At 42.5% G+C, this 22,436-nt stretch overlaps 1 protein-coding gene across 2 annotated transcripts in view; it reads right to left on the bottom strand.

Moving 5' to 3' along the window:
* Positions 1-22,436, bottom strand: part of TXK (TXK tyrosine kinase) — a 60,283-nt gene that overhangs the window by 31,812 nt on the left and 6,035 nt on the right. Inside the window, exons 2-5 of one of the 2 annotated variants that reach the window (XM_070397039.1) lie at positions 5,563-5,617; positions 4,268-4,370; positions 3,323-3,528; positions 250-315 (exon numbers count right to left, since the gene is read on the bottom strand). In XM_070397039.1, coding sequence (XP_070253140.1) covers positions 250-315; positions 3,323-3,528; positions 4,268-4,370; positions 5,563-5,617 — 430 coding nt within the window. Of the gene's footprint in view, positions 1-249; positions 316-3,322; positions 3,529-4,267; positions 4,371-5,562; positions 5,634-22,436 lie in introns of those variants that run through there. The other variant, XM_070397048.1, reaches the window with a different exon arrangement.

Here is a 22,436-nt window from a genome sequence, read left to right as displayed (position 1 = left end):
GTTTGGTTTCATGCTGTCACTGCCAAAACAAAAAAGAATGGCTACACAAACCGAAACAAAAATAAGTTTAAGAAAAAGAAGTTTCTGAATCAACCATTGTAAGGATCAAAGACCTCTTGAACTAGAGCTGCCGAACGTGTGACTTTCTTTTCCTTTTTCAGACCGAAAACAGTATTTGCTCTTATAACCTGACAAAACGTAGCTGATTTTCATAGATTAACCATAGAGCGTATTTTGGAAGACACTTACTCATAAATTTCTAAATTGGTTAGTTTGTTTTCAGCCACGTAGTTGCTTGGAATAAAGCCTTCATTCCTATAACAAAAGACAAAGCAAAAATAAAAATTTTGCCAAGTTTCTAGCATTATAATGGCAACAATTCTTATAAATGTCAAGGCGGTAGGGGAAGTCAAATTCATTTTATGGAAGTTGTTAAAAGAGGAAAACAGGTTTTTCACTTCCACATTTAACTAGAATCTCAAAATAATAAATAGTAAGATTCTGACTTATCATGTGAGTGGTATGTAAAACTCCCTTTTACATACCAGAATCTTTTTAGAGAGAAAAGGGGGCATTTACATGACCACTGGGATGTCACAGTGACCAGGTTAACAGCAGCGCAATTACAAAGATAATGTTTGCTGCAGAGCATTCGATAGAGTAGATATTCTAGTTTAGCCACGTCCCTATTACAGCAACCTGATGAAGAAATGCTTGAATGTGCCTTTTTTGCACAAGGAGGGGCATTTCTCTAAGACAGACACTAAGCAGGGAAATTGCTGGGACACCAAGCATGTGCGTCTTTCAGTAGACACAGCAAATTGTCTAGAAGGAAGATACACCAATTTACCCGCCCTTCCGCAGGGCGAGGAATTCCCTTTTCCTACTCTACACCTTCAAATTCCATTTGAAATTACAAAAAGATCCCCAAGACATATTATTGGGAAATAAAAGCAACTAATAGAACAATGTATAAAGTGTGATAAGGTTTAGATCAATCAAATCTGCAAACAATACCATATATTTCAATATGTGCATGACAGTGCATTGAAAATGATTTACTAAATGAATAACGGTGCTTATTTTTGAGAACGTTGGCATTATTTATCATGTTTTCATATCATAAAGAACTATATGCACTTATTAACTTTAAAGTTAAATATTAATTGGTTGGTTGGTTGGTTGTTTAGGTCTGAATCATGCCAACAGGCCACCTGCAGGAGTCGCTATTTCCACAGTCTTAAACCCACTGATACCTATTCCCACTGAAATATCTCTATCACATGTTGAGTCTAAACTAAGATTTGGAAAGACAACAAAATAATCAGGAAAATATAAAGAAAGAGGTCATGAGCCCTAACCGGTTTGGCTCAGTGGATAGAGCGTCAGCCTGCGGACTGAAGGGTCCCAAGTTCAATTCTGGTCAAGGGCATGTACCTTGGTTGGAGGCACATACCCAGTGGGGAGTGTGCAGGAGGCGGCTGATCGATGTTTCTCTCTCATTGATGTTTCTAACTCTCTATTCCTCTCCCTTCCTCTCTGTAAAAAATCAATAAAATATATTTTTTTTAAAAGAAAGAGGGCATGAAATATAAATACTTCTGATATTTATATACTTATAATCTTCAAATCTTGACAAAGATCAGAAATCAATGCCAGCATTCTCTCCCAGAGAGCCCAGAAACTCCTCAGAATCCTTCTCTACCCAGGACTTCAGTCAGGCATTAACCATCTATTGCAACTGACACAGTGAAGTCTGTTGGCATCCCAGGGTCTTTTTCCCCTTGCTGCTTAATTCAGCCCCCACTTCCAAAACTAGTCATTGTAGAAATATGAAAATAAGGAAGAGCCTGTTTCTGTTCCTGCCTTAGAGCCTAACAGGAAAAAACAAACAAACACGTCCAATTCCCAGAGAAAGTGTAAATCAGAATAGGAACCTATAGGAATTATTATCCCCACTTTATAAATAAAGACATAAAAACTCATTAAAAATAGAACTAGCTTGTGATCCAGCAATTTCACTTCTGAGCATTTATCTGAAAAAAAAAAAACACTACTGTGGACCCCAATTTTCATTGCAGCATTATTTTCAATAGCCAGGACATGAAACCAACCTAAGTATCCATCAATGCAAGAATGGATAGAGAAAATGTGATATGATAGATAGATAGATAGATAGATAGACCGGAATATTATTTGGCCATACTAAAGAATTAAATCTTACCATTTGCAACAATGTAGATGGAACTTTAGGGCATTATGCTAAGTGAAATAAGTCAGAGAAAAAGACAAATACTGTATGACCTCACTTATAGGTGGAATCTAAAAGGTATTTTACATTAAAAATTGAAAGCTCACAGACAAAGAGAATAACTTGGTGGTTGCCAGAGTTGGGGGAGTGCCATGGGGGTGGGAACAATTGGTGAAGAGGGTCAAAAGATATAATTTCCAGTGACAAAATAAATGTCCTAGGAATGTAATGTACAGCACAGTGACTATAGTTAATAGTACTGTTTTGCATATTTGAAAGTTACTATGAGACTAAACCTTAAAAGTTCTCATCACAAGAAAAAATATTCTGTAACTATCTATGGTGACAGATGTTAACTAAACTTCTTCTGGTGATTGTTTTAAAATATATACAAATATTCAATCACTAGAGGCCCTCGCAGCTCCGGCTTCGTCAAGAAGGTCATCTGGAAGGTCATTCCGCTGTTCAGCCATTCGGTTGATTTGCATATTATGCTTTTATTATTATAGATTATGTTGTACATCTGGAACTAATGGAATGTTATACGCCAATTACAGCTCAATTTCAAAAAAAAGAGAAATGAAGTCCAGCTGGTGTGGTTCAGTGCTTGAGTGCTGACCCATGCACCAAGAGGTCTCTGGTTCGATTCCCAGTCAGGGCACATGACTGGGTTTCGGGCTCGATCCCCAGTGCGGGGCATGCAGGAGGTAGGAGGCAACCAATCCTTGTTTCTATCTCCCTCTCCCTTCCTTTCTCTCTAAAATCAATTTTTAAAAACATATCTTTTAAAAAAGAAATGGAAACTCAGGGTAAATGACTTGCCCAAAGGACACGATAGTCAGCGGCAGCATTGGGATGTGAAGCCAGGTGTAACTACTTCTGAGGTCTGCTGAAATCATGGTGCTAGTATGCCCTCATACACATGGGGAGCTGGGGGACAGGTTTAATTTCACACAGAAGGAAGTTATAAACCCAGAGAAACTGAGCCAGTAAACAGCCCTCTTGATGCTTCAGACGTCTGTAGGGGATAAAAGAGGAGGTATATGATAAGGACTGAGCCACCAGTCTTACCCCCAACGGTCTCTTGCCTTCCACCAGTGAGTGTCATGCTTCTCCAGGATCAGGTACTCCTCTGCTCTCTTTAATGCTAAGTCACAGGGCTCTCTGGGCAGAAAATCATAGAGTGCCATGACTCGGGTCTTCTCTTCAGCAACCTCAGGGGGCGGGAGGGGAGGCAGCGGCTTGCGTTTTGATGGTTGCACACGGCTCCTGTTGGACTGTGAAAACCAAGCAGTGAGTAGCCGTGCCACTGTTTTAACAATCTATACTGATCATGATCTGTACTAATCAAGAAGAGGCATAGAGCATCTTTGCCTGCTGCCTCCCTTCTCCCATCCAGCTGTGCCAGAGCAGAAGCCAGGGTGGAATAAATGTAGGAAATGATCAACTATAAAACAACTTTCGGGTCCAGCAACACACTCATCGTTAGAAAATTTTCAAGATCACACATTCTGTTGCCAGCATTGCATTAATTTTGTTTTGGGGTTTTTTTACATTGGATATTTTTTTCCCTTGATTTCTTCCCCAATCGTTTCACTTTGTCTTATGGATTTTTTCTCTCTTGGAAAAAGAAAAGCAGCCCTTTTCTTTCAGGTGCTGTAAGCTTGTGCTTGGCTTTCCCATGCTTCTTAAGAACACTGTTTCTCCCAACACTGGACTGAAAACTAATCCTGGCCTCAAAAGGGCAGTAGCCAGAATACATTTTTTCCCTATTCACTGTCCAGTTTCAAGTTCTTCCAAAATATAGCCGAGCAGGCTATGTTAACTGGTCTTTTTTTTTTCTTCTTTCAATTTCTTCTAGAAAATTCATTTACTAAATGTTTACTGAGCCCTTATTATGTGCCAAGCGCGATACTAGGTTCTGGGCATGGTAGCAAACAGTACCTACTGGAGCAGATCCTAAAAACGCAAGCTTCCTCGACCCCCACCCTTACCACCCATCAAGATGATACTCACTTGCTTCTTACTTCTCAATTCACTGAACCACTGTCTGCGAGGCTGAATGTATTTTTCTGAGAGTTCTTCATCATTGCTCAGGCTTATTTGTGTTCTCACTTGCCTGACATTAAAAAAATAATAATAATAATCATGTTACACTAGATCAGTGGTTCTCAACCTGGGGGTCGAACGACCCTTTCACAGGGGTCGCCTAAGACCATTGGAAAACACATATATAATTATATATTGTTTTTGTGATTAATCACTATGCTTTAATTATGTTCCATTTGTAACAATGAAATTGGGGGTCACCACAACATGAGGAACTGTATTAAAGGGTCGCGGCATTAGGAAGGTTGAGAACCACTGCACTAGATCATCCCAAAACTAGTACAAAAATCCAGGTCTCTTTCCCGAGGCTTTTTTAAATATGAAGACTATTTCCTTGGGAAAGTTACTATACCTCTCAGAATTTAATTTTTCTTATCTGGAAACTAGAGGTGCTAAAAGCACATAGAGTTGTTATGAAATAAAATTGAGGAAACATGTCACATGCCCAATACAAAGTCTGGTCCATGTTAAAGACATAAAATTATAAACATGATCATGTAACACTCTGTATCAGGCACAGCGTTACTCATTTTACATGCATTACCTCATTTGATAGCATCTATTGTTATAAGTAGACATGATATAGTAATTAAGAACATGAGTTCAAATCCCAGCTCTACCATTTCATAGTGTGGCCCTGGGTAGGCAATGTAACCTCTCTAAGCCTCAATTTCCTGTGAAATGGGGATTGTAAAAATCCATAGGTGGCTTTGAGAGTTACTTGAGCTAATAAGTGCAAACCTCTTAGCACAATCTGACATATGGAACACTCCCATTAAATGTTAGCTGTGACTGTTTTCATGGTGCTTTGGATTTTATTCTTATACAATCATTTGCTGGACACCAAAGTATAGTTTTGGTGGAGATAGTCAAATGAATAAGACAGAATTCTTGCCCGTAAAATTATACAGTGGAACACAGACATACAAATAGGACACATGAAATAAATATTAAATAAAGAACCAAACTGCATGCTTTGGAAAGACAATCAAAGGAGCAATTAAACCCAAAAGGATTAAGAAAGGATCACAGAAGGCCTGACATTTGACCTATGGCTTTAAATAACGAGGCATTTAAGAGGGGAAAAAAAAAAACGGGACAAGAGTTTCCCAGGATAAGGCAACAGCAGATACAAAGAGACATGGAGACTCGAAACTGAACGCATTCATTTCCAAGTAGTTGGCCTCGGAAACAAGACTTACCGCTTCTGCACGGAACAGCAACAGCAACAACAGAAAATCGACTGGATGGTATTATCTGAAAAGCAGAGCATTCTCAACTGTTAGAAAGCCATGGGTCCATGATAGTCGATAGATGAGACTGGGGGTGCTATTCCAAAGGAGGAAATCCCCTATCACCGCAGCGATGATGGGAATTATTATAAAACGTACGCAAAGTCCGACCATGCCCTCCTTCACCAGCGGAAGGAGAAAACCTGCCACGAAAGCAAGTTACTGGCACCCCGACCAATGTGGTTTCCCTTCTCAGGCTCTTCTCGCCAGGTCTGGTTTGTGCAGTTTCCTCCGTCTGCGAATGATGACCACTACGCTCTACCTTATCTTGGTCAGGGTTAATGTCAGCTAGCAAATGCACAAAAGAATGGACTTCCACCACGTTCTCCTAGAGAATCTGCTCACAGTGATTTTGAATTAGGTCATCACATGTCCTTAAAAAATATTTATTATATTTTATATCCTATACTAATAAAAGACAAACATGCAAATTGACCGTACTTTTGCTACACCTTAAGCCACACCCACCAGCCAATCAGAGCAACTATATGCAAATTAACACAACCAAGATGGCGGCTGGCAGCCACAGAGCTGGAGCGAGCAGGAGGCTTGCTTGCTCCAGTGATGGAGGAAGCCAAGCTTCCCTGCCTGACGTGGCCCGGCTCTGAGTTCCACTGAAAGCAACAAAGTTTCAATTACAGAAGGTAAATAAATCCCAGAATTTTTTAAAAAGAAAAAAAGGAGAGGCTGGGAGCTTACGTCTCCAGGGTGCTTGCTCAGGCTGAAAACAGCCCTTAACCCTTTACCCAGACTGGCCAGGCACCCCAGTGGGAACCCCCAACCCTAAAGGGGGTGTGGCCAGCCTGAAAATAGCCATCAGGCCCTCACCCAGGCTGGCCAAACCTCCGTGGGGTGAGGGTCCCCATTGGGGTGGATATCCTCTGAGGGGTCCCACACTGCAAGAGGGCATAGGCCGGGCTGAGGGACCCCCCAAGTGCACAAATTTTTGTGCACTGGGCCTCTAGTATTTACATAAAATAACAAATATATATATTATATTTAATACATTATATTTTAATATGCTTACTTTGATATATATATATTTATATTTATATACTAGAGGCCCAGTACATGAAATTTGTGAACGGGCAGGGTTCCTAGGCCTGGCCGGTGATCAGGACCAATCAGGGCCTTCTGGCTGCCGGCCAAGGCCTTCCTTCATTCCACACTGCTCCCAGGTGGTCAGCACACATCATAGCGAGTGATCGAACTTCTGGTCTCCGGGTAGAACTCCCAAGGGAACACTTTGCATATTAGCCTTTTATATATATAGATATATTTGGCTTTCAAATTTTCTATGGATTAAGTCCAAATATAAGCTAAATATTTCAAGAAAGAATTAGCTAGCTTAGTAAATCTGGGACATGCTTACACTTTTATTGTCAAGCTTAATCTTTTTTATTTAAGTTAGGTCAGCGATTTTCAGCTGGTATGCCACAAGGATTTTGAAAACATGTAATACCTGACTATTTAGTTAGAGGCACTGGCCTCTTTTCCCTTAGATTGTTAATAAAAATAGGACAACTAACACAACAATATCCATCCAGTGTGAATGAATCAAAATTCTATCTTTTTTGTTTTTATCAAATTGGCAACAAAATATATTTTTTTGGTGTGCTGCAGAATTTTAGTAATTTGTTTATGTGTGCCATGAGGTGAAAAGGGTTGAAAATTACTAAGTTAGACCATTTGCCTTTTTAAAAATAAATAAATAAAATTTGAATTTATCAAAAAGATGTTTTATATTCACAGAATTTGCATTTCACAGTCAGCTCTTTCTCTATTCACACCTGAAAATGACGTATGTGAAGGAAGCAGAGTGCATTAGACAGTAGCATTAGCTTTGAGGGTAACAGATCTGGATTTGAATCCTAGCTGTGTGGCTGACTATACCTGGGATAAATTCCTTTACTTTTTTTTTTTTTTTTTTTTTTTATTGATTTTTTACAGAGAGGAAGGGAGAGAGATAGATAGTTAGAAACATCGATGGGAGAGAAACATCGACCAGCTGCCTCCTGCACATCTCCCACGGGGGATGTGCCCGCAACCCAGGTACATGCCCTTGACCGGAATCGAACCCGGGACCTTTCAGTCCGCAGGCCGACGCTCTATCCACTGAGCCAAACCGGTCCTGGCTCCTTTACTTTTTTAACTCTTTGTTTTTCTGCATGTAAAAACAAAATAATCATACCTACCCCCTTGAGAAGCCTTATAGAGCAGAGGTTAACCTCTAATTTCTAGATATGTGGGTTTGTACAAGTTACTTAACTTAAGCAATTTCCTTATCTGTAAAATCAGAATAATAGGATATTTATCATGTAAGACTACTGTGAGGATGAATTGAATCAATTCATGTAAAGTTCCTAGAACAATGTCAGGTATATAGTAAGAGGGTACTCAAGAAGACCTGTCATTATTATAGGGTTGTTGAGATATCATCTCTAAAGTCCTGGAACATGGGAGAGGGGCACAAACAGAACACACCCAGTACAGTCCACCTCTCAGCATCATCCTCCTTGCCCTCATTGTGATGGACCAACCCAACTTCTTCCTGGTAATCAGGATGTTCATTCCAGCAAACCGACTCCAATTCAGAAATACAAGGAATCTAAAATGTCCAGAGGGAAGTCTCAACCTACAATATTCCCTAAGAAAAGAATTCTTTTCTCACGCAATGAAATCTCCAAATCCACTAAACCCAAGGTCAGAGGGAAAGAGAACAATATTCCAATGAGTTAGGTTGAATGGTGAGAGGGCCATTCCAATTTTTACCCACGTATCCTGGCTACATATTTGCTGCTGGTTTAAGACATTTATTGCATCTTATAGGACACCACTCCAACTTTGCAAGATGTTGTCTCCGAGATGTTATAGTAATTGAGCCTTTAGCAGACCCTTCCTCTGTCCTGTCAAGCCAGCTGCTTCTGAATTGTGGGACACACTGTTAGAGTATTCAGAGAACCATTGAGCAAGCACCAATGAAACTAAGAAAAGGCTAACTCCACATAATAGATAATCTTGCAGATATCTTTCCATTCTGTCCCCATTGCAAGAGTTTCAAATGTATTCCTCTCCCCCAGATCTCCTTGGCACCAATCTCCTGATCTTGTTCTTTCAATGTTCCCAACCAGCAGGCCAACTTCTTGCCTTTGCCCATGAGTCAATGTAGAGCAATGCCTGACACTATCTTGCCCTAATGAAGTGATCAAACTGATGTATTTAAAGTTCTGGGAGGATTTTATTCCAGCACTATCTTAGGGCACCCCTGCATCAGGCTGTAGCACAATGGCTATTGACTTCCCATTCGTGTGGGCTCAGGATGCAGGTCTGTCTGTAAATCAGGTCTGATAGGGAATTCTTCTTGAGGCTCTGGTGTGAGTTAAATGAGAAGTAGAAAAAAAACAGGTACCATGTGAATGTAAGTCACCTGTTCATGAAACTTTCTTGGATCAACTAGGGCCCATTTTCATATATACCACTTCCATATTCTGATGGATTACTGCAGTGCATGCCCAGATTTATGGTTCAGTGAATTAGATGACTCAGCTCATGACGGGTGGTTTGCATCACATAAATATTTCATGATCCATGATCAGGCATTCAGTATTCACCAGTATCAAGCCAGGAGCTACTTTTCAAATTGAAAATAGTTATTGGCACAGGGTCAAGCCTTTACTCCAGGGGTTTGTGTTGTGATTCTCATACATGGGACTTTCAGAAGCTCTTTACAGCCAACATTTTTCCCTCTATCCCAGGCTACCACCAATGATCATTCAAGTAATTTACAATTGAGTTATTTCTCCCAGCAATGAGGCTATTCCTGGACCTCTAATTATATGACCAAACACATCCCAAATCCAGTTGTGACTCTGTTTCCTGGAGCCGCTTCTGATACCAACTAATGTATCAGTCAGAGCTCCAATATGAAACACGACATGCTTAAAATAACTTGTTTAGGGGGTAATGTGGGGATAAGGACACATGTATAATAACTTAATCAATAAAGAAATTTAAAAAAATAAAATAATATGTTTAAAGTTTTATTTACCAAGGGACTGGTTACAAACGTGTGGATGGGGGTATGGAAACCATGGAAGATGCGCAGAAACATGGGTCCAGCAGTAGTGGAACTATGATCATCCCTAGGTCCACAAGGACCAGAACAGGGAGAGAATGTTGAGTGGAGCAGAGACCAGCTTGATAGGAGCAATGATCTGCTGTTGAGGTACACAACCGACCTGAGACAACCTCACCACACCTTCCTTCCAAGGCTCCCACAGGGTGTAATCCAACCACAAGCCAGAGGCTTGGAAGCAGGTTGAACCAATCCCTACAGACCACTTTTCCAGGATAGAGTGTAGGGTGGAGAAGAATGAATACCAACAGGTTGGGGTCACTAAGCCAAGCATGGAGATTGGCTACCACATTTAATACCTATAGGTCATCTTTCCAGGGTAAAATAGCGGGGATAAGAATAAAGCTATTCAAGCTAAGTAATTAGTATATATTAGTTCCCTTTCCTTTCACAGAAGTTGACCTTCTAAACCTAGATTCATGTACTGGTTACTTGCCTTTCTCTGGTTTGGATATAACTGTTACTCAGTCTTTGGGCTATGGACACATTGGTAGTCCCGTGGTAAATGTCTTATTTCTAAAAAAAATAGCATTCTAGTACAAGCCCAGGCAAAGATATCTTTGCTCTCACTGCTGTTTCACCGCTCTTTCCTGATTTAATTGCTTTCTCTCTTCCGTTATCTGTACCCAGAAACCATTCATTTCCCAAGGTTTGTTTCTGGAAGCTAAAATAAAATAAATTACTAAGTCCCAAAAATCTGCACATTATTTGTTATTAGGTGTTTGGATTTCAATTGCTTCTGACTGTCAATTTTCACCTGATAGTGTCTGCATGAGCAACCTGCCAAAAACACTACTAATTAGCCCTTGAGGTCTCTGTCTACCCTGGCAGGAGTGGTTTTAATTTATATTCACACCAATTTATTTCAGTTTTACAGCCTCATAGAGATCTGTATCTATTCAGGCCAGGGGATGCAAAGTAAAATGTAGGTTACACAAATGAGTGAAGCAGGTCAAAATATGGTGTAGATTGTGACAAAATGTGCCAAAGCCACAGGTGGAGGTTTTCAAATTCAAAAATTTTAAAATACTCCCTTCCTCTCCCACATCACTATTTTTCCTTTTCTACTGGATCATTCCCATCAGCACACAAATATGCTGTTACTTCACCCATTGAGAACAAAACAAACAAACCACTCTTGACCTTATTTCTTCCTTCAGCTTTGCTCCCCATTTATAGTAAAATCTAGAAATGAGTAGTCTTGCTGCCCCCAATTCTTCCCCTCCCATTTTCTCTTAACCCATTCAAGTTTTTGTCCCTACCCCTTCCTCCAAACTGCTTTGTTAGGGTCACCAGTGACCTCCATACTTCTATACCCAATTATCAGCTCTAAGCCCTAAACTTATTTGACCTCTCAACAGCATCTGACACCACATCCTCTTGATTTTCCTTCTCAGTCTCCTTTGCTGCTTTCTTCTTGTCCTTCCTAACCTCTGAGACTGGGTCTAATGCTGAATTGCCCCAAAGCTTTTGATCTCTTCTCTTTTCTCTGTCCTATTTACTCCCTTGATTGTGTCATTCCTAGCGGTGGCTTAAAAAGCACTTATCAGGTAGATATCCATTTTACATTTAAAACCTATATAATCTTATTAACCAATGTTAAATTTAAAAATGTTTAATTAAATATGTATATACTAGAGGCCCTGTGCATGAAATTCTTGCACTTGGGGATCGGGGCTCCTCAGGCTGGCCTGCTCCCTCTCACAGTCCAGGAGCCCTCAGGGGATGTCTGACTGACAACTGCCGCAGGAGCAGGCCTAAGCCAGCAGTCGGACATCCTTAACGCTCCCGCCACCACAGCTGCACTCGCCAGCCATGAACCTGGCTCATGGCTTCTGGCTGAGCAACGCTCCCCCTGTGGGAGCGCACTGATCATCAGGGGGCAGCTCCTGCATTGAGCGTCTGCCCCCTGGTGGTCAGTGTGCATCATAGTGACCAGTTGGTCCCAGTTGTTCCGCCATTAGGGTCAATTTGCATATTACCCTTTTATTATATAGGATTCACTTTGCTTCATGATTTATTTCACCTCTATTTAACACACACACACACACACACAGAATCTTACTGCTTTTTCCCACCCGTCTGTTATTACCATGGTCTAAGCCACCATCATCTTGTTTAGATTATACCAACGGCCTCCTAACTTCTTCCTGCTTCTATCCAGAACCTCCTATGGTTTACTCTCAACACCATGGCCAGAGTGATTAATTTAAACCTAGATAGGATCATGTTACTCCTTATCTCCAAACCTCACAATGGCTCCCCATTTCACTGAAGATATAGCCAAATTTCTCACGAAAGCCTATAAAACTCTCATGCCCTCGTCTCCTGTGGCCTCTCACCTTCTCACCAGTATGTTTCTGCTCACTTCCTCCAGCCACACTACCCTCACTGCTGCTTCTGGAGCACCCCAGGCCTGTTCTCTCCATGGCTTCTTTGCTTTTGTTTTGCCTTGATCACTGTTCACCCAGGTATTAACCTTTTTCACTCCGTTCCTTCAAGTTGGCTCAAACCTCACCTTCTCAAGTACTCTTTTTTTTTATTTTTTAAACAGCATTTCTCATTTTCTAATGTGTTAGGCAATTCATTTTTTTATTAATTTTTACTGTCTATCTCCCCTATTAGAAGATAAACAGTGATCTTTGTCTATTTTCCTCACAGTTATATCCCAAGAGGCCAGAACAGTGTTTGACACATAATATACATACTCAACAAATATTTATTGAGTGAATGAATATGTAAATGAATTGGTTTGAAGAAGCATCAAGTTATAACCTTTTCAGAGTGCCCACCTGTCTTGATTTAGTCCTAATGAGAAAATGGAAACTGTATTTGGGGATAGACTAAACAGAAACAATAGGACACAGGGAGCAGTAAGAGAGGTGGTGTAGAATGAGATTATGAAAGTCCTTTAAGTAAGGAAAGATAGGACCCCGACTGTCTATGTGGTAGGAAGTCTTATTAGATACTGAAGATGGAGAACAATTTGGCCATAGGCCAATGCAGAGTAAAATCTGTATTCAGCCTAGAAACCTTTATAAGATGGTCCAGCAAGGTGAGCAACAATTATCTATGGTCTCATGTTTTAAGATAAACTAAAACCATTTATAGATGATCCCCAACTTACAATGGTTCAACTTTAAATTTTTCAAGATGATAACGGTGCAAAAGCGATATGCCTTCAGTAGAAACCATACTTTGAATTTTGATCTTTTCCCAGGCTAGTGATATGTGGTGCAATACTCTTTCGTGATGTTGGGCAGCTGAAGCAAGCCACAGCCCCCAGTCAGTCACACGATCACACAACCAACATTGCCAGCGTTTTCTGAATCTTGTGTTCTGAGCACGCATAAGGTAGGCTGGTCTAAGCTATGATGCTCGGTAGGTCAGGTGTTTTAAATGCATTTTCAACTTACGACATTTTCCACTTTCAATATCAGGATATAAAACCATCATGAGTTGAGGAGGACCTGTAATGTCATCCAAGCCAAAGAGTGTTGATAATGGTCAATTTAGTCCTTGGATAATCACTGCCATGTTAGATTACTCTCTTTATTTTTCCATATGCTTGAAATATTTCAAAAACTAAAATTTGTAGATTGCAAAGAAGGAAAATCTCCAAAAAACAGGTAAGATTGTGGGCTAGATAGGTGCATATTTTAGCATTAATAAGTTTTTACATATACATGATTTTTTTAAAATATATTTTTATTGATTTTAGAGAGGAAGGGAGAGGGATAGAGATAGAAACATCAATGATGAGAGAGAATCATTGATCAGCTGCCTCCTGCACGCCCCTCACCCCCCAACTGGGGATCGAGCCCGCAACCCAGACATGTGCCCTTGACTGGAATTGAACCTGGGACCCCCCTCCCCACGCCCCCCAGTCCACAGGCCAACGCTCTGTCCACTGGGCCAAACCAGCTAGGGCTATACATGATTTTTTAGTGATAGTTGCAAAAGGCTTATTTCTTTATTTCAACCACTGTCTTTTGCCCAACCAAAATTATCATCTTCCTCGCTAGTCCCAATAAGAAAACTATTCTGTCGGTTTCCCTTCCCAATTTGCCATGTCTGTGTGTGTATGAATCTATCATAGAAATCTTGGATTCTTCCTGAGCCCCATACTTAACATTCAATCTGCCATTGTTCTGTTCAAATTGGCATTTTACTTCTTATCTCTCCTGCTACCGACCCAGCCCAAGCCCTATTCAGCCCACACCTGTATTTCTGCATTAATTCATTTAATCCTCACAATGTGAAGTAGATGGCACTTCACAATGCTGAATCTGAACCACAAAGAGAATCTTCCTTGCTGAGAGTCAAGGGCTTGTAAGTGGAGAGCAGGACTGGATCCCAGGCAGCTGATACCACAGTCTCTGCTCTTAACCTCTGTGCAACCAGTGTTTGCTCAGTGACTGAATGACCTGGCCAAATCCCCTGCCTCTGAGCCCTCTCTCCTCCAATCCATTCTCTATATACTCATTTCCCTAAAAATTTGTCTCAGCCAACTGCTCTATATTTTCAACATCGAAAAAGACTCTTTTTTAAAAATATACATTTTTTTTATTGATTTTTTACAGAGAGGAAGGGAGAGGGATAGAGAGTTAGAAACATCGATGAGAGAGAAACATCAATTCAGCTGCCTCCTGCACACTCCCCACTGGGGATGTGCCCGCAACCAAGGTACATGCCCTTGATCAGAATCGAACCTGGGACCCTTCAGTCCGCAGGCCGGCGCTCTATCCACTGAGCCAAACTGGTCAGGGTGAAAAAGACTCTTAATCACACATGGCATCAAGACTTTACCTTCCCTGTGCTAAAGGCCTTCCATCATATGGCCAATCCCACTTTGACTCTTAGTGTTCCCCAGTTCCTGCCACACTAGCTTCTCCCACTTGCTCTACTCTCACAGATACCTTGCCTGCCTCTGGCCTGAAAAAAAAGGGGGAAAAAGCCATTGCAATCCACTCCCAACTTACCCTCCTTTGGCTCTCAAAGAATAGGTGCTCTACCCTACCCTGTGGCCCTTAATTAGATGGTCATTAAAATTTCTTTACGTAGGTTTCAGTTTCTCACAGGGTTTCTCAAACCACTATTGACATTTTAAATTGAATTATTCTTTGTTGTGGGGGCTGGTCTGTGTATTGTCAGCATCACTGACCTCTATGTACTACATGCCAGCACCAACACCTCCACACCCCACTAACACACACGCCCCCTCCTCTTAGCTGTGAAAACCAAAATGTTTCCAAGAATTGTCAAATGTCCCCTGGGGGCAAAATCACCCCTAACTGAGAACCACTGATCTAGACTGTAAGCTCTCCAATTCCAGGGACTGCATCTTATACATTTTGTCTTCTTTACAGCATCCAACATCGGTGCCTCATACATCGAAAAGCTCAATAAATAACTATTAAATAAGGCTTCCCCAATAGCTACACCATCATGTTAGATCTGGGCTCCACTTCTCAGTACCTCATTCACCACATGATATCTCACAGCTCGATGCTGGCTGCAGAGAAAGCTAGGCTTACCACGATCTTTTGTGGTCAACTGTTCCACCATGTGGAAGCAAAATTGAAGAAAACTGAGCTTCCGGAGCTTTAGCTAGCACTTGTAGTGGGCCATAAGTCTAATCTTTTGTTCCAGATATATGAAAAAGAAAGAAAAAAGCTTATCCAAAACCAAGCATTAAATTAAGAGATGCTAAATAAAATGACTAAACCCTCTCTGGTGTTCAATTTTTTTCTATATTAGGACAGCACGTGGCAGTGATTTTCAATCTTTTTCATTTCACGGCACACATAATCTAATTACTAAAATTCTGCAGCATGCCAAAAATATATATATTTTGCTGATCTGACAAAAAAGGTATAATTTTGACTGATTTACAAAATAATAATAATAATAACAATAATAATAATAATAATTACCTACCCTTTTGCTCCAAAGTAAATTAAAAAAAAAAAATCAGGTACCTATAATTGTATATAGGATTTCTGGTACCAAGAATTAACCAATCAGATGCAACCTTATTATGTGATGTGACCAATAAGATATAATTCTATTATATGACCTACTAGAGGTCCAATGAACGAAATTCATGCACAGGGGTTGGGAGGGTCCCTCAACCTGACCTGTACCCTCTCACAATTCAGGACTCCTCAGGGGATGTCCCCCCCACTCGGGGGATGTCTGACTGCCGGATCGAGCCTAAACCAGCAGTCAGACATCCCTCTCGCAAACTGGGACTGCTGGCTCCTAACTGCTCACCTGCCTGCCTGATCACCCATAACCACTCACCTGCCTGCCTGATTGCTCCTAACCACTCTGCCTGCCTGCCTCACCACCCCTAACTGCCTCTGCCTGCCTGCCTCATTGCTCCTAACCGCTTGCCTGCCTATCTGATCACTCCTAACCACTCTGCTTGCCTGCCTTAGTCAGGGACACTGACCTCTTTTCTGTGTACTCTGCACTTCTTGCTAAGTGGCTGCAGGGCTGGCACTAGCAGAGGCCAGCCTCAGTTTGCAGCTTGACCTCTCTGGGCACTTCCTAGCCTAGCACAAGTAGAGCCATCTGCAGATCACTGTAGCTCATGCCAGGTGGCTATGGGCAGGGCACAGGCAGTGGATAACCTTGGCCTGCACCTCCTGGAAGGCCCCAGAGCTGTGCACCTAATGGATAGCTTCAAGCCATGCCAGATTACAACCCAACCACCCCTACGAGTGACATTCTCAAAGGGCGAATACAGCGGGCACCGAAGCCCCACTGAAGCAAGTCCTGCGAGTGTGGGGTCGGCCCATGCACAGCAGCTCGTCCTCAAAGTTGCAGCCAGGCCTTGAAGGCCATCAGCCTGAAGGTCAGTCCCTCCCAGTGACGTGCCAATAGCAATCAAGGCCCAACTATAACAGGAGGCGCACATAGCCCACATGGGAGGAACACCTGGTGTGCCCAGCTCAAGTGATGGGGGAGGCTGTGCCACTGGTCCCTACAAGACACCTGCTACATTAGGCCACCCTACCAAGACCAGGAGATGTAGCAGCTCTACCAAACACATAGAAACAAACACAGGGAAGCAACAAAATGAGGAGATAAATAAACGGGTCCCAAATTAAAGAACAGGAGAAATCTCCAGAAAAAGAACCAAAGGAAATGGAGGCAAGCAAACTACCAGGTACAGAGTTCAAAACAATGGTTATAAAGATGCTCAAGAAACTTAATGAGAACTTCAACAGCATAAAAAAAGGACACGGAAACCATAAAAAAAGAACCACTCCGAAATGAAGAATACACTAACTAAAATGAAGAATAACTTACAGGGAATCAACAGTAGAGTAGATGAAGCAGAGGATCAAATCAGCTATTTGGAATAGAAGTGTGGGAACCACGCCAATGAGAGCACGGAGGCCTTGTTATTCATACACTGGGATGTTCAAGGCCATTCTGGCATGAGCCTAAAAGGGATGTCCAAGGACTCTGAGCCTGGGAATCATCATCAGGCTAAGATACCAAGTGGGTGCAAGGACACACGGTTCACTGTGCCCTTCTGTAACCCAAATGACTGATGTCACTGTTGGCAACTAGCCCTCTTTGCCTCTGGAGCAATGTACAGTTTACTGACCAAGAGTGTGTGAAGAAGTCTGCTAGAGGGAGAGCAGCTGGGCAGAGAGAGCTCAGAGAAGCAGAGACAGTAAGACACAGAGAATGCAGCTCCTTTGTGTGCAGGAGAGGCTAGAGAGCTCAGACGGAGCTGAGAGCTGATCCTGCTATGATTAAGGCTAAGAGCTCACAGAGAGCTCAGATACAGCTACCATGTTAACCAGCCAGTGTGCTGGGCAGGGGAGACAGGAGAAGCTGCTGAGCCAGAGGAGCTACTGAGGCTGTAATAGCTCTAAGGGAGAGCTCAGGTGCCGCTATAATGTAAGGCGGTGAGTCTGGGGCAGCTTGCGGCTGCTCAGATGCTAACAGTGGGTACAGAGATTAATGCTGCTTTTGTGAGAAAGATATGTATTCACCAGCCAGTGTCCGGCTGCCTGCCTGTATGGATTTTACCGTAGGAAACTGTCTTGTCTGATGGCTATGTGGACACTGGTTCTGCAATAAAGACTCATCCTTATACTCCCACAACTTCTCATGGCCTCGCCATCTGTCCTGCCACCGAGGATTGGCCTGTGTTTCTGTGAGCAGAAGATAAAGGAGGAACTTGGACTCAGCTCCCAACAGTTAGTACAGTGGGCAGGGTTCGAGGAAGAACCAGCCCCGGAGTAGTCGGGAAGAATTTAGAAGAATACACGGACTCAGAATAACTCAGAGCAGCAGTGCTGAGCAGCAATCCTGCTGTCTCTGACAGTAAGGAAACAGAAAACAGTCAGAACAATAAGAAGAAAAAAGAATCCAAAAACATGAGGATAGTGTAAGGAGACCCTGGGATAGTAAGGAGACTCATGGTGGTGTGGAAGAAGAGAGAGAGCAAGAAATTGAAAACCTATTTGAAAAAAATAATGACAGAAACTGTCCCTAACTGATCAAGGAAATGGACATACAAGTCCAGGGTGATTTTTCTACAGAAACTTTGCAGGCCATAAGATATTGGCGTGAAATATTCGTGAAAAGCAATGACCTAGCCAAGACTACTCTACCAGCAAAGCTATCATTTAGAATCAAAGGGCAGTTAAAGAGCTTCACAGACAAGAAAAGCTAGAGTTCATCAAAACCAGTATTACAAGAAATGTTAAAGGGTCTTCTTTAAGAAGAAGCAACAACAACAAAAAAGGTCAAAATATGAATAATAAAATGGTAATAAATACATATCTAGCACTTAAAGGTTGCCAGTCTGATTCCCAGTCAGGGCACATGCCTGGGTTGTGGGCTCAGTCCCCAGCAGGGGGTATGCAGGAGGCAGCCAATTGATGTTTCTACTCATCTCTCCCTCTCCCTTCTTCTCTCGCTAAAAAAAAATTATTTTAATAAAAACATATTTTTTAAAATTACTTTAGAAGCAAATGGATTAACTGCTCCAATCAAAAGATATATGAAATATATATATCTACACTAATAAAAGAGAAACATGGTAATTGGCGTACGACCGCTACCCTTCCCATTGGCTAATCAGCATATCCTTATGCAAATTAACTGTCAGCCAAGATGGCGGCCGGCAGCCAGGCAGCTGGAAGCGAACATGAGGCTTGCTTGCTGCAGTGACTGCAGACTGCAACATTCCCCGCCTCACTTGCCGGCCTCTGAGCTGGCAGTTTGAAACATTCTAACAAATATAGGCCGGGATCTCAGAGCTGAAGTTATACATTGTTTCGATTATAGAACCGAAACAAACCAGATACCTGCTCTCAGAGCTAGAGCCAGAGCTAAAGCTGGCCCAGAATAAAATAAAAAAAAAAGGAGCCATTAGGAGCTTCAATCAACAACCGCCAGCCTGAAAGTAGCCCTCAGCCCCTCATTCAGGCTGGCCAGGCACCCCAGTGGGGACCCCCACCCTAATCCAGGACACCCTTCAGGGCAAACCAGCCGGCCCCCAGGCCTCTGTCCTATATAGTAAAAGGGTAATATGCCTCCCAGCACCGGGATCAGCGGAGCCTCGAGGCCCCCTGGCACTGGATCAGCGTGACAGGGGGCAGTGCCCAAACCCCCTGATCGGCCCTGCTCCGTGTGTGACAGGGTGCGGCGCCCCAACTCCCCCCAACCCCCCGCCCCCACGGGCCCTGCTCTGTGTGTGACAGGGTAGAACCATAACCTCCCCATCGGCCCTGCCCTGAGTGTGACAGTGGCGGTGCCCCAACCCCCTGATCGGCCCTGCTCTGTGGGTGATAGAGGGCGGCGTCCCAACCCCCTGATCCATCCTGCTGTGTGTGTGACAGGGGGCGGTGCCCCAACTCCCCTATTGGCCCTACTCTGTGAGTGACAGGGGGGAGCTCCTCAACCCCCTGATGGGCCCTGCTCTGTGGGTGATAGGGTATGGAGCCCCAACCCCCCTGATGGGCCCTGCTCTGTGCATGACAGGGGGCAGCGCCCCAACCCTCTGATCCACTCTGCTCTGTGTGTGACAGGGGGCGGTGCCCCAACTCCCCTATTGGCCCTACTCTGTGAGTGAGAGGGGGGAGCTCCTCAACCCCCTGTTGGGCCCTGCTCTGTGTGTGACAGGGTATGGAGCCCCAACCCCCCTGATGGGCCCTGCTCTGTGCGTGTCAGGGGGCGGCGCCCCAACCCCCCAATCGGCCCTGCTCTGAGCCCTACCAGGGGCTGCATCCAGGGATTGGGCCTGCCCTCTGCCACCCAGGAGCAGGCCTAAGCCAGCAGGTCATTATCTCCCGAGGGGTCCCAGACTGCGAGAGGGCACAGGATGGGCTGAGGAACCCCCTTACCCCCGAGTGCACAAATTTTTGTGCACCGGGCCTCTAGTATATATATAATAACTGAACAGATAAAAAAACAAGACCCTTACATATGTTGTCTACAAGAGACCCACTTCAGATTAAAAGACACACACAGATTGAAAGTAACGGGATGCAAAATAATAATTCATGAAAATAGAAAAGAAAAGAAAAGAAAAAGCTGGGGTAGCAACATCTATACCAGACTGAACAGACTTTAAAACAAAGGCTATAACAAGGGAAAAAGAAGGGCCCAACAACTCTGCTTCCGGGTGTTTATCTGAAGAAATCCAAAACACTAAATCAGAAAGCCATATACATCTATATGTTCACTGCACCATTATTTTTTTAAAGATTTTTTTAAAATCCTCACTGAGGACATGTTTTTATTGATTGTTAGAGAGAGAGGAAGGGAAAGAAACAAAGAGAGAGAGAGAGAAACATCGTTGTGAGAGAGAAACCCATCGGTTGCCTCCTCTATGTGCCCTGACCAAGGATTGAACCTTCAACCTAGGTATGTGCCCTGATTGGGAATCAAACCCACAACCTTTTGGTACATGGGACAATGCTCCAACCAACGGAGCCACCCAGCCAGGTCCACTGCAGCATTATTTACAATAGCTAAGACATGGAGGCAACCTAAATGTCCATCAATATATGAATGGGTAAAGAAGAAATGGTGCATATATACAACTGAATATGATTCAGCCATCTTTAAAAATGAAATTTTGCCATCTGCAACAACATGGATGGACATAGAAGGTATTATGCTAACTGAAAGAAGTCAGAGAAATACAAATGTCAGATGATTTCATTTACATGTAGAATCTAAAAAACAAAATAAACAAACAAGCCATACAGAAACAGACTCACAGATACAAGAATATTTTGATGGATGCCAGATGGGAGGGGGGTTAGAGATGGGTGAAAAAGGTGACGGGATTTAGGAATACACATTGGTAGTTATAGCATAGTCATGGGAGGTTAAGTTCAGCACAGGGAATACAGTCAATTATATTGTACTAATTATATCTGTTGTCAGATGGGTACTAGATTTATCAGGGTGATCACTTGGAAAGTTAAATAAATGTCTAATCACTGGGTTGTACACCTGAAACTAATATAGTGTTGTATGTCAACTATCACTTAAAATTTTTTAAAAAGAATCATTGTATACTGATAAAGAATCATTATATACTGAAGAATTTTTTAAAAGAATCACTATATATTGTAGGAGATGTGTAGAGGGTAGGAAAAATAAAAGATAGCTGAGGTAAAGTGCCTAGAACATAGCAGTTGATCATTTAACTTTCAGCCTTTTTTTCCGTACCCAGTTCCTTGTAACTTTTGGGATATCCACAGGATATATTTAAAGTAAATAGATAGAAACTGATGTGGTTCTCCCTCTGAGATGAAACAGGAACAAGGCCAAGTAAGGCAAAGCGGATCCTCAGCTCCCGGCTTCTCTACTCGGAGCCCATATGCTACCCGACTCAGAGGCAAATGTTCCTTCCATTCCCGACTCTAATGGGCTTTCTCTCCCACTATTAAACAGCTCTTCAGAGAGACTCCGAAACTTATTCTTGATAAGGTATAAATGGTATAATAGTAAACATGTTGTACTGTAGTTTCTTTTAAAGGCATTTTCATCTAAGCATGACACCTGTATTAGAGTGAACAGAAAGAAAGATTTATTTTAAGGAATTGGCTCACAGGGTTGTGAAGGCTGGTGTGTCCAAAATTTAGTAGGATGGGCTGGTAGACTGGGAACTCAGAGAAGAATTTGTTCCACTAAGGCCTTCAGCTGACTGGATAAGGCCCACCCACATTATGTTTTATTCAAATCCACCTACGTAAATGTTACTCTCATCCCCAAAACACCTTCACAGAAACATCCAGAATAATGTTTGACCAAATATCTGGGCATTATGGCCCAGCCAAGTTGAACCATCAAGTTAACCACCCTAATACCTTAAAATGAAACACAGACAACTTTCTAAGCAAAACTGCTAGTATCAGTCAGCAGGCAGAATTGCTATCTGAAACTAGGAAAAAAGCCTTCTGCTGTACACTGAACTCAAACACATGACCACACGGCAGGAGGGGGGATTATAAACCCAACGACATTCCCTTAGTTACCTTTGCTTTCTGGATCCTAGAATTTTCAAATACTTGTTTTTCCTGATTCAATAGCAAAGACAATTGCACTCCAATAGAGGTGCCTCCCTACAGTGCTGCTGCTTTAATGATGAGAAGGTATT

Source organism: Myotis yumanensis, unplaced genomic scaffold (genome assembly GCF_028538775.1).
Source record: "Myotis yumanensis isolate MYYU_CA2020_CCGP unplaced genomic scaffold, mMyoYum1.0.hap1 SCAF_1, whole genome shotgun sequence".
Lineage (NCBI taxonomy): Eukaryota > Metazoa > Chordata > Mammalia > Chiroptera > Vespertilionidae > Myotis > Myotis yumanensis.
This window is presented reverse-complemented; position numbering and strand designations above follow the sequence as displayed.